We start from the raw sequence: 13160 nt of genomic DNA on the forward strand, positions 1-13160 counted from the left end.
TATCAAGTGTTACTAGGATCTTTCCACAGGGTGGTTGTAGCCATGATATTATGAAAATCCTTTGCTGGGATTTTTCCTCTCCTGAGAAGCTGAGGAGCCTCAGGAGAGAAATGTAAACAATTACTATCTGCTGCTGTGGAATGCAACAGGTGCATCTGTGATTGGTGCATGTGGATTGTTTTCCATTGATGACCAATCACAGCCACCTGTGCCAAGGCTGTGAGCAGTCACAGGATTTTGTTATTCTATTCTGTTCTATTCTTGTTGTAGCCTTCTGATCTCTGTTCTTTTAGTATAGTCTTAATGTAGCATTTTAATATAATATTTAACATAATAAATCAGCCTTCTGAAATGGAGTCAAGCCTCGTGTCTCCACACACGGAGAGTTCGCCACCACAGGTGGTGAAGAAAAAACAATTCTATTCTAGCTGGAGACTCAAGGAAAATCTCTTCAAACTTCAGGCCCAAAGCTTAAGCAACGTGAAAAGAGGAGGGTGGGCACGCAAGCAAGGAGGATACAACCTCATAATTTGAAGCTATTAATTGGACAGTTAATTCCTATATGCAAATGGACTAAAACTTATAAAAATGTGAGATCTCATGACCAAGCCCTCTTTTGCTTCCATTTGGGAGCTATCCAGGCAGAGTGTGCCAGGGTGTGGCCTTTGAAGGCACTTCAATAAAAATCCACTTTATTCCTCTTAACTCTGTCTAGCCTCTGTTCCAGCTCCTTGAGGCATCAACAGCAATAATGCAATTCCCAAGCAATCACTCATTTCCATAGCTCATGACAAGCTTTTTTGCTGTGTGTCACCTCATTAGCAGTGAAGCAAAAAGCCAGTTCTCACAGCTTACTGCAGCCCAAGAGAAATAGGCCAGACACCCAGTGAGAGATACTCAGCTGAAGTGCAGTCATCCTGCTGATGCCACTGGAGCAAAGCTACAGATCCATCACATGAAACACCACACCAGCCCTCCAGTCCCAGTCAGACCAAAGCCCAGCTGTGCTGGGGACAGCTGTGAGTTGTCACCGTGATATTTTCTGAAAAATCTTCTTTGCCCAGGATGCTTTTCCTGGGAAGCTGAGAAGCCTCAGAGGAAAATTAAAACAATAATTATCTCATTTTGCTGCTCCTGTGTTTTGCTGCTTTGGAATGTGGTCTGGAGATTGTTTATCCAACAGGTGATTGTTTCATTGGTTTCATGTGAATTGTTTTTACTTAATGACCAATCACGGTCCCGCCATGTCAGGCTCTGAGGAGTCAGTCATGAGTTTTCTTTATCATTCTTGTTAAGCCTTCGGTCTATATCTTTTCTCTAATTCTTTAATATAGTTTAGTATCGTATTCTTTGATATTATATAATATCATAAAATGATAAATTAGCCTTCTAAGAACATGGAGTCAGATTCAACCATTCCTCCTTTGTCCCGGGGACCCCAGAAACTACCACAGTGAGTGACCTTCTGTGCACAATGGCACTACAGACCAGGCCAGGCCTGTCACCATGAGTATTTGTAAGGACCTGGCAGTTTTATCTCACCACTTCTCCTCTTCCAGCTGCTGTTCCTTAACCCACTGCACAAAATAAATTGCCACCAGTCCCAAATCTGGACCGCCATGCTTTGTGCACCCAGTTATCTACTGGTCACAGCCAGAATGGGAGAAAGTAAAGTAAAACCAATGTATGTTATGTGGCCTTGGTACTGTGCCATTGTCAGACAGCTCTAGCACTAATGTAAAGTTATTTATGGATAGCTTCTTTCTGAAGCTTGCTGAATTATTTTACTTGCTACATGACTGGAGGTAGCAGTTATTGATGTTATTCATCAATAAGCACATAAGGCTGCCTTCTTCCTCTTAAAAACAAACTCTGTGCTTACCTTCAGTTACACTCAGCTTCTGAAAGTTGATATTGACAAATGTATTTTGCCCAAAGTGGCTTCTCTTGGGCATCATGGAAAAAACAAGTTGTTTTTTTTCCCTCTTCTACACTAAGTACTTCCCTTTTAATCAGCTTCCCTGGTATCTGTATTTCACATCTGAACCTCCTTATGAAAAGATACTAAAATCCGTGTCCAATACGGCTGATGAAGGGTGATAAACTGAATTTTTTAAAAGGAGAAATATGGCCAGCCAGAAAGAAAGAATCCCCTCAGCAGATAATCCAAGATGAAGTTTGTTAGCAGAATATTGCAACTCTTCCCCATGTGTTACCCTAACTCAGTTCTTGTTTGAACTTTTATCTTTGCAGAGATTGAAATGCAGAGGTTTCTAGTGACACCTTAGGATTCAGCTTTTATATTTTTCAGATCCTGTACTGCTTTAGTGTATAACTCTACAACTCCATAGCCTGTCAGCTACTGTTCTCCTCTTTTATTCAGACAAAACAATTCCTCTCTAGGCCTGTAACTCAAGGACACCTTACTGCCTCAGGCCCTGAAAAGTACAAATAAAAGTGAGTTGTGGGGGAGCAAACTGGGGATAAATTACTTCATTACCTGAAGCTGTAATTGGAGGATTACCCCCTGATATGCAAATGGACCAAACTAATATCTGTATGAAAAACTCATGACCACAAGGCTTCAAAGCTGCCACACATGAATCCCCAGTAATCCCTACTCCATCCCTGAGGATGTGACTCAGCCTGAGCCAGCAGTGTTAATACAGAATGGAGGTTTTTGTATGGGAACACACCTTGTAGCTCACATTAGATAATCAGATGGCAAAGTATCCTGCAATCCTTTTACAGAATGAGTAGAACCATAGTGAACCTGGGTCCTGTTAGATCACTTCAGGCTTCTGCTAGGAAGCCATGCCTGACAACAGCAATGGTGCCTTCACAGTTACTGATACACAGGTGGGTTCAGGTTCCAGCAGCCCATAGTGGAACTGTATCACTGCACAGGGACTTTATGGGCCCTCTACCTGCTGTCCTTCAAGCTTCTGCATGGTGGGGTTCAAAAATCGCAAGAACATTAAGGTGTTCAAGTACCAAAGAAACTAGTTTACTGTTCTGTGTCAGAGACCCCTAAGAAAAACTCACTGTCCTTTTCAAAAGAGGCTTTTGAAGATACCTCAATTTCTCACAATTTCCTAAAAAATAACAAAATATCATGAAGCAAAGACCTCCTTCAAAGGTTCTCTTTAGCTGTTCTCATGACCAGAGGGAATTGTGGGGCAACACTACTTCAAGTACTTTAATTAACTTTACTTTCAAAATTCCTCTTGCTCAAATTAATTAGCTGCGATATGTTACAACATTTCCTTCAGCAGCAAGATTGATTTTAGACCTTGCTATCTCCACAACCCACTTGTCACACTCTGTCCTGCAAAGACCTGACCTGTCCCCTGCATCTGGCCAAGAAACTAGACTGGAAGCTGGATCAGGGAGCTGTTAAAACACATTCCTTCTAAAGCCAGAGGATTTCCCTCACCTGTTCACAGCACAGCCCATAAAAAACTGTCCCAGTCTGAAAGGGTTATGTGGGAGGGCTGCAAACCAGTAGATAGGGAGAGTAAAAGCTCCTGCTGGTACTAGTGCTGAGAACAAAAGCAGTGCATGGACCTGCATGTGTGGAGAGATGTGACCTTCTAGCTTGGACTGGTTACCTAGCTCTCATCTGCTCTGTTACCCTGATGATCACTTGCACCAAAAAAAGTCTCCAACAAGAGTGCTTGCAGAATAGTGGCAGCTTTCCACCCTCCTTGCCCTGGGTAGACAATGTTAGCAAGCACAGTCTATATCACTAGCATTTAATCAAGGTGGCAGGGGGTGGGTAGGATATAATAAGAAAATCAATCACTCCTAGTGTACAATAGATAAGCAGATTCCAGATCATACTGTATGCTGATTTACATGAAAATGCCCATTTGGCAGCAGATGGATTATCATGTCCAGTAATTACCAACATTAAACAGCTCACCTCATTTACAGCTTTATATGTGAAGTTGTTTGTTAAGCCTATAAAATGAAGTTATAAACATAACAAGACCACCAAAGTGCTCTTAATCTTACTGTATCTCCCTTTAAGAAGCTATTTTTCAGCATCTTTACAGTAATTCTGTCTTAGTAATTGCAGAGTTTATCATCAGCAATTTTACCTGTTTCTGAGATCCTGACACAAAAGGGCTCCACCTGCACCTTGCAATCCTAGGTCACAACCTCAGTAAGCAATTGCCACCCTTCTGTGTAGCACCAAGGCCCTGACTCAAAACACAGTGGAGGTGCTGGCATGAGCTGGGGAGATCCCCAGGGTGAGATGTGCAAGGTAGCCTTTGTATTGCAGTGGCATCCCAGGGTGCCAGTTACTACTGTAGATCCAAGCCTGGATGGAGAGTGCTTCAAACTCCCCCTTGCCCACTGACCATTCTGTTCAGGACTGCTTCTCACCCAACCATGAACACACTGGCTTGTGTGCAGAACAGTACACAAGCAACTATTTGCAGAGCTCTTCCAGAGCATCACTGATATTGAAGGAACTGCAAACACCATAGCAAGCATGGAATTTGCAAAAGGGACTCATACACTCCCGTTCTCACTTCTTAATGGGATTAAGCATCCAGGGCACTCCTTATCCCCCAATTAAATCCCCAAAGGGGCCACAATTTAAGACATTGGGACTTGCATTGGTACAAGAATAGTTACTCTTTTTTAGTATGGGCCTGGTTTCCTACATCCCTGTCACAGCACGTGTCACAGTTGAAACAACCACAATACACAGAGTATCTTCACACAATTTCAGAAGGCTTCAACACCTCACCACTTCAGAAGGCTGCAAGCACCTGCCCTTCTTGTTCCTCAGCCCAGCCTTTTATCCCCTCCTGTTGATGCCCTGCCCCTGTGTGCCCTCTGCTCCCTTTGGTGGTTGCTCAGTGCCCCGGGCACTCCATGGCTCGTTACCTTCAATGTCATTCACCTGTCCTGCACAGCTGTAGCTCATTGGGGATGAGGCTCAGCCCCACTCCCAGTCACCACAAACTGTGTGCCTGCACATCCCCATGATTTCTAACATTCTTCTCAGCTTGCAGTTGAACACAGTCTGCATGCCCAGCTACCAAAGTAAAAACTTCACTGCAGTCTGTTCAGATCCATGGGCACAGCAGCTAATTCCAGTAATATTAGATATAGGGGATTCCTAACGTGGTCCAGTTTTGACATCTAGAAATCTCTTCTGGAATCACCCTAACAAAATTACACCTCAACACAAATTATCAAATGGTATTGTGATGTTTCCTAAAATATTTTTAAGGAAAGCAACCATTCTTTTTATTAATTCTTTTTATGTTTGAAAAAATCCACTATATACCAGGTCTAACTGTATCCCCAATATTTCTCTGTCTTTATAACACACAATCCTCTGATCAGAGTGTGGTTCAGACCACATTCAGCTCAACACAAACCATTTTTTATCTCCAACATTACACCCAAGGAGCCACAGAGATATTGAGAAAACAGTCCATCAAAGGTCTAGAACGGTGTATGGTTTAAAAAAAGTCTCCAAATTGTTTAGAAAAACTGGTTGATCCCCAGAGCAAATGAGGAGCAGTTACTACCTGGAGTGTACAGCCCTAATACTATGGAAGAATTGCTCACCTTTGTTGAAACTTCTGCAATTAAGTTTTGCTTATTTGGGTCTACAAACTCCACAGGTTGACCTTCAAATTCAATCTTCCCAAGTACAGTGCCCTGTGGAAATACACCAGAAAAAAATAAAGCATGAGCAAAGCTGTGAACACTGGGACGAGGTGTTGACAGGCCCAGCAACCAGAACAGCTGCTTACATATGGGGTTTTGGCAGTTTATACCCATATTTAGCATTTTCAGAAGTTTATGAGACTTCCTTGGTATTAAAAATATCTGTTTAAACCCCTTCCTTCAGGGGAGAGACATTATCAGCAGTAATATTTGTTAATAGGCAGTCTGGCAAGCTGTGTTGTGACATGAAATTGAGTTGTGTTCCAAGAAGATCGGAATTCAGATCCCCTCATAACTGTCACGTAGATCTGGGAGTTACCCACAAAGCAGTTGGAAGATTTTCTGGTTTTGGAAACCTACTGTGAGGTTTTCAGCTGCCTCCTGTGGACAGCTACAAGGCAGCAGAACTGGTGTAAGGCAAAGCTATGTAGGAGGCAGGTCAGCCCAGCTGTTTTCTGAATAAGCTGTTAAAAATAAAAATCACCTCTAGCAAGCTCTACTCTGTGTTACCACCTGGCAGAAGCTAGGACACTCTTGCTCTGCCAGCAGCATATCCTTCTTCTCATTGAAGTTCTCAGTGGAAAAAGAATCCCTGCTTTGGCTTTGCCCCACTCCTGAACTAAGTGGGATTAATCTAGGGTTAACCTCTTCTCAGCATGGGAACAAAGTGTCCATTACAGAACTTTTCAAGGATGGAAGGGGAAATTAAAACAGAGGAAGTCAATGTTTTGTGGTAAATTTATCACATCCCACTTGCATGATCAAACATGTTAAACTCAGCTTGCTCTGTGGATATTACACCAGTATTCACACTGGGATTGCTCCTTGCATTTAGTGATTCTCCTTTCAGATACTTCCCTGGCCTGCCATACCTGAAGTATCCTTGCCATTTATCTAGGGCAAGCAACAGCCAATATCTTGCACTGCCATGCACACTAATAAAAGCAAGTTTTAAGCAAAGAGTTTTGCCCCTAACGGTGGCTGACATCCTCTGACTTCTTTCTTACACCAAAAGCTGCTCCAAGCTGCTTTACATGAATCATCATCTTCAGCAAGTCCTGTTCTTGGAAATGAGGGTCCTGAGTGGTGCTTGAGAGCCATGGTTCTGAGTGCCACCGTGCAATGAGTTCCATAAATGCTGATGACAAAGCTCTTAAAGCCTTTGTTCTCAGCAAAATAGTGCCCTGCATTTACTTTCAGTCCACTTTAACAAGTCATTGCTTATTCCTGCATTTATCATAAGGAGGCCCTGTTCTCACTCCCAGTTTTTATAGAGATAGAGTGAAGTACTAAGTAGGATTTTTTCAGCCTGAGAGAACTGGGGGAAGAGGTGACATTATGCACTTTTATAAAAGCCATACACCAATACCACTCAAAGTCATGGTATAATGGGACTCACTACCATACACTGCTAAGTTACAGGACAAATATTCAAAGTATTAACTTTGGATAAAAGGAATGGTGATCTACATTGTCTTAAGAAAGCAGAAAATATATTTCCATTTTCTATTGTATTAAATTCTACTTGTGTGCTATCTGTAAGATCAGGACAATGCCAAATCTTCCTAATAGAATTCATTTCTACAAATATTCTTGTATTCAAGTTGGGCCATTCCTGTTTTGTTCTGTGGAATGAAAGGGGGCATAGGGTTGGGCTGCAGACTGAAAATTGATCACCTAAAGAAAAGAGCAGCTTCGAATAACCCATTAGAAAATAAGAGCCTCCAAGGCAAATTTACATTCAGACTGCCTTTGATCACCATTTCAGCCAGTGTGAAGTGTACTTTCACATTAACCTTCACTCCATAACATAATCCTACCTGTGACCTTCAATTGTCAGCTCTTAGAAAACAGAAAAGTAATGACTACTGAAAATAATAGCAGGCTTCAGCCAAAGAAAACCAAGTTAGGAATACATATTGGATGACTGTAGGCATTCCTCTGTCTCAGAGGGGCAGGACAACTTCCACTGACCAAAGGTGCCACTGTCTGTGAACGAATATCCACAATACCTCACAGACTTGTTGCTCTCTTTGACTGTTCCTGAGTTAAGATGTGTTTGATACTACCACCTCTTATGTCTGACACTACCTGAGGCCTTTCATTTTCATCACCTTGTGCTGGATCACTTGTGCAGGGCAGGAAGCCCAGAGCAGAGCCAGGGAGAGGGGGCTCCTTGGAATCAGAGCATTGCCCAGCAGCACTGAAGCCTTTGGAAGAGCACATGGATCTGAGCAGCATCTGAAGTCAAAGCAGCCCAGCAGTACCATTTTTACTCCATGTTTGGAAAGGGCCCAGCACTAGCAAGGTTAATGCAACTGGATCAAGGGAAGCAGATCATACCTTGTCACGAATTACTTTGGACAACATTCTGGTATCAATCCCATACAGTGCAGGCACCTGAAGAAAACCCAAGGAAAAGTTAGAGAGCAAGCAGCTAAAAAAATGGAAAGAAGACAGCAGCCAGATCACTTTTATGAGAACATGTCACAGAACCATAGGACAGTGGTTTGGCAGACACCTTAATGCTCATCTCTTTACCACCCCCTGCCATGGATAGGGACACCTTCCACTAGACCAGGCTGCTCACAGCCCCATCCAGCCTGGCCTTGTGTTAGGAGCTCAGGCTCTCAGCAGCAGTCTTACCAAAGCTGCCTCACTGCAGCTCTTCACTTCTTCTCCCTATTCCCTCTCATAAATAGCTGAGATGTTCAAATCTAGCTTCTGCTCCAAAAAGCACAAAATAAAGAGGTCATCTTTCCATCCAGGTCAGTCCTCATCATGCTGTTACATCTAGATTGCTCACCTGTTCTTCTTGCAACCACTCTCCCAGGCTCCTAGTAGCCTGCCAGTGGCTGTACTCATTGCTGTAATCCTGCACCAGTAAACCTGAAACCTGTAGAGACAAGAAACATCATTTTGCACTGCAGGTTCACCTTTGTACTTATCCCATACCCTCAATTTGCACTATTCATTCATCATAAACCATATCATGGACAGACTTCAGGCTAGCTCATGACTGTACCTGGGCATTTTGACCAGGAAATCCATAGAAGAATGTGCCTTGGTAACCAAAGTTGCAAATTGCACTGAGCTGACAAAACACTTCTTCTCAAAAGAAAGAAGATGGACATTTAAGACAAGACAAAATGGTTTATTTTGATTTTTTTTTAAATAAGAAAACTTTTCACTTTTAAGTAACCTTTCATTTCAAAGGTCAGCTCCATTTTCCAATGGAGTTAGTGTATAAAACAGTTATTTCACCTCAGAACAGATACTTCCAGAAGGCACATGGCTTAGTACAGCTATCAAGATGGAGTATTTTTTGCCACCACTCCTCCACAGGACAATATCCAGAAGGAGAAAAAGAAAGGTTGAATATCACTGATTTCTTCTATGAGGGAGCCAGTCAACTCTTACCCACTCAGGCTGCTGGGCACAAGCCTTTGATCAGCACTGCTTCTCCCACTATTACCTTGATCCCATCAGACTCCAGAAATCTCCTGAGGCCCATTTCATCCAAAGCAGCCGTGTCAGGCACTCCACCATTCCCAGCTATGGGGTTAGCCAGGGTAAGAATCTGTCCTTTGTAGCTGGGATCTGTCAAGGCTTCAGTGCATCTAGGTGAAGAAACAGTAGAAGAAAAGTACATTGGTCTGAAGTCAAAATGAACACAAAAGAACCACTGAAAACAAGACAGGTCTGAATTCCCATATGACAAAAAAAAAACAGAAATGGTATTAATGTGAAGATATTCCCAGAATAAAAGCAAACACATCTGTGAATATGCTCTGACTTTGCCATTTGTGGTTAAACATTTGACATGGAGAACAAGGAAAGACTTTGGCTTCTCATGTATCATTTAAGGAAAGAAAGAAGCTATCAACAAACTCAGAGTCCTTTGATTTAACATGAGAAACAAGTACAGGGAGGGCAGGGAGATCTCAGCCCTGCACAGAGTATCACTGATAACAGCTTGGCCTGGCCTTTCCCTGGGCAGTGCTTTGCCCTACCTGTGCTGAAAGAGCTTTCCCCTCTCAGTGGCAGCAGAAGGCTCCGACTGAAAAGCCAGCAGACAACAGAGCTGTTTGCCCAGGCTTTGTCCCTTCCACACTCTGGAGCTTGTCTTTTTGGGACGTTCAGGGTTGTAACAGCTCTTTTTGTGGAGAAGGACATAGACAAGTCCTTGGGATTCCTCATCACTACTCTGGGTCATCTCTGCCACCTGCTCTGTCACCAACCCTGCCATGGTCCCACTTCTGTAGCTTCTCCCAGCAGAGGCCTGGCATCTCTTCTAGCTATCTCCATGTTCCCAGCTACAGAACATCATTCACTTCACCTGAACAGATTCCTAAGTGCTTGGAAGCTGGGTTGTGTATCCCTGAAGAAGGCAAGTTGAAGACAATGCTTAGGGATTCAGCACTGCACCCCTGGTCACACGGCCCCAGAGCATGTCCTATCATTAGCCCAGGCAGAAGCCTGGCAGTTTGTTAAGCACCTGCCTGAATGCCCTTCTCAGCAAGGACAGATCTAAAAGCTGGATCTAAAACAGTGGAACATTCTTCTGCAGCAGAGGACCAAACCTAGGATTCCACAAAGTATCATCATCTCTGCACCTAGTAGATCCAGTCCCACTTTCAACCACATATAGAGGGACAGGGTAAATGTGGTCTATACGCTCCTGTTCTTCAGCTCCAAATTAACAGACACTCCCTCACTTTCTCCCTTCTTCTGTAGCATACTGTTGCAAATATCCCTTAAACAATTATTTCAACCCAAAACCAGCTGCAATTTAGCAACAGATGAAGTTATCCCCACAAATATTGAGCCAAATGCATAAAGACACTTCAGGATGAATCTGCCCCATACACAATATGATAAATTATTGTCATTATTGTTTAAACAATACCTAATTGGTAACTCCAGCCATCTACCAGATATCAGCAAGGCACAAGAGACATTTTTATGGAACACCAGACTTACTGCCAGAAGATTAATTGTCAAACATTGGGAAACTCGTCACAAAAGCAGGACTGGCTGCTGGCAGATACAGACAGCACATCACACCAGCCAGCTCTGAGAAATGACAGGTTGAATAAACAATGGCCAGGAAATATTTTCAGGTAAGCCTCTCCTGATGCTCAAATCTATATTTGCAGCTGCAGGTAACCAACCACACAAAGTGCAGTGTGATCCCAAAAGTGCAATAGGTACCAGGCACATGGCACGTGCATGCTGGGCATTGTTCTCTCCTTCCAAGCTAATTGGTTATACCTCTGAAAGACTACTTGTTACTGACAAAGCTAATGTCATTAACCTTTGTATGTCATTTGTGATCAGCAAACAAGGACAGAGGGCCCTTGGTCTGGGTGGGGTGTGCAGGCAGAGCTCAGACAATGCCCTTTAAGCAGGAACAATGCTATGTGGAGCACAGAGGGGCAGAGGGAAACACCAGCTCCAAATGTGCTGCAAGGTCCAGCCCTTGCTGTGCCTGCCCAAAGGTCTGCCTGATTTCAGTAAACTCCCGTCAACCCATTCTCTCACTAGAATATCATGGGAAACACACATTTATTAGAGATAAACACCTTTACAGAGCCATTTCAAACATGGGACGTTTTATGGGTTGTAACTCTTCTTTCTTAATTGAAAATCTCATCTTTTTGCTCCTATGCCAAACATAAGATTGCAACAGTAGGTTTTGGGATTTTTTTCAGCAACTGCTTCTGAAAAGTTCATCCTCTTGCTTTTCTATCAAAAATTCAACATTTCACCCCTAAAAGAGTGCTCTTGGCCTTCTAGTCCAGAGTAATATGTCAGCATTTCATCAAGCTTCAGCTACTTCAGGCCTGAGAGCTGTACGCACATAAAGGGCTTTGCCTCCTATTTTTATAACATGAATCAGAATGTGGGGATCCACATGAGGAGACAGGGTGCAGAGCAGCCTATTAATCACCCCAGACAGAGCCCATGCTGACCCCACTCAGCACCCAGAAACACCCACTTCACAGAAAGCAGGTCTGAGGCTTATCAGCACCCCTGCACTCACCTCTATCTCCCTGTCATGACAAACTGCTGTGTGCCCCAGCAACCTGGGCACCTCCTTCACCCTGACACAGCCTCTTCCTGTGTCAGGGAGAAAGGACAGCTGGGCTCCTCTGGATACACAGATCTCTGTGATCAGGAGCAGGAGGTACAGCTACAGGGTTCCTTTCAATGGACAGCAACCCCTGGACTGGTAGGGGAATCTACCACCTTTTTGTTCTGGAACCATGCTGCAAATTCCTGCCTTCCATTTTTCTGAATCAATCAAGGTCATGTTCTGTATAGGGGGCTCTGAAGATTCTACCTTACATTTTGAATGTTTTCTCCATGCCCATATGCTGCCCAGCACAGATGAGATCCCTGTCACAGCATCCTCTCCAAATGATTAGACAATGAACAAACACAACTTCTACTGCCACAGTAACATGTGGAGAGGAAATTAATCCTTCAGGTCCTCCTTGAGTTTTGTGATGTGCCAAGATTCATGGCCCATAATCTATCAATGAGAAGAGAACTCTGGTGCCCTCCATCATTCTGATCTATATTAAACAGTGGCTTGTTGGCAGGTATATTAACACAGCCAGTAATTAGTGCTGTCAAAATGCTTAAATAATTGTCTCCTAATGCAAAACTCTGCAAACTGATTCCCCTCTGCAGCAATTTAACATTCTCACCAACAGTATCATTTTAAAACTCAACCTGTGAGTACTGAGATCTCCAAAGGAGAGCATAATTTGGGGAACACAAAGCAGATGAGGAAAGACAGCTATAAAGGACTGCAGAAGAAGCTCAAGCATCAACAACTTCAGAGATGTCTTAAATCCCCAAGGACATGCCCCTGTCCTTACCAAAAACCCCATTCCTCTGGTCAGATTCCCTCTGCTCAAGCAGTCCAACAAAAGCACTGGCAGAAATTTGGCTGTCAACTGAAGTCAGCCATAGGCTTCTACCACTCAAGAGGACAGAAAATCATGCTAGATTAGGCATGAATCTGATCCTGCCCTTCAGCTGGAAAGGCACAGAATGCAAAAGCATCCTTACCTGTGGTATGAGCCAACAAATTAGATAAGAGATGGGTCATAAAGGTGACCAACCTGGGGCTTAAAAATTTTGCACTCAGAAGCCAAGTTCCATTACCAAGAAGGCTGCAGATGCTTCAAATCTCTACAGTTGATCTGGGCACTGGAGGGAGAACAGACAGCTCCTCTGCTCTGACTCAGCAATTCAGTAGGAATTTAATGTATGTATCTCATTGTCATCATTAGACCAGCCTTTAAAGGTGCTTATCACCACAAATGCTTTGGCACAAGGGGTCTGCCTGAGACATCTTCTTTCATTCTCTCTCTGTACCTCTGGACTACAATGTAGCCTCATATAGAAAACTGCCTGCTTGGATCAGGACCCTACAAGCTTGGAAAAAT

At 43.4% G+C, this 13160-nt stretch overlaps 1 protein-coding gene across 1 annotated transcript in view; it reads right to left on the reverse strand.

The window, feature by feature from the left end:
• Positions 1–13160, reverse strand: part of CPS1 (carbamoyl-phosphate synthase 1) — a 114494-nt gene that overhangs the window by 75296 nt on the left and 26038 nt on the right. Inside the window, exons 6-9 of the mRNA XM_041411687.1 lie at positions 9173–9317; positions 8504–8593; positions 8041–8097; positions 5596–5688 (exon numbers count right to left, since the gene is read on the reverse strand). Of these exons, the coding sequence (XP_041267621.1) occupies positions 5596–5688; positions 8041–8097; positions 8504–8593; positions 9173–9317 (385 nt within the window). The remainder of the gene's footprint in view (positions 1–5595; positions 5689–8040; positions 8098–8503; positions 8594–9172; positions 9318–13160) is intronic.

The sequence above is a fragment of the Onychostruthus taczanowskii genome, unplaced genomic scaffold (genome assembly GCF_017590055.1).
Source record: "Onychostruthus taczanowskii isolate IOZ18803 unplaced genomic scaffold, ASM1759005v1 scaffold37, whole genome shotgun sequence".
In the NCBI taxonomy this organism is placed as follows: domain Eukaryota; kingdom Metazoa; phylum Chordata; class Aves; order Passeriformes; family Passeridae; genus Onychostruthus; species Onychostruthus taczanowskii.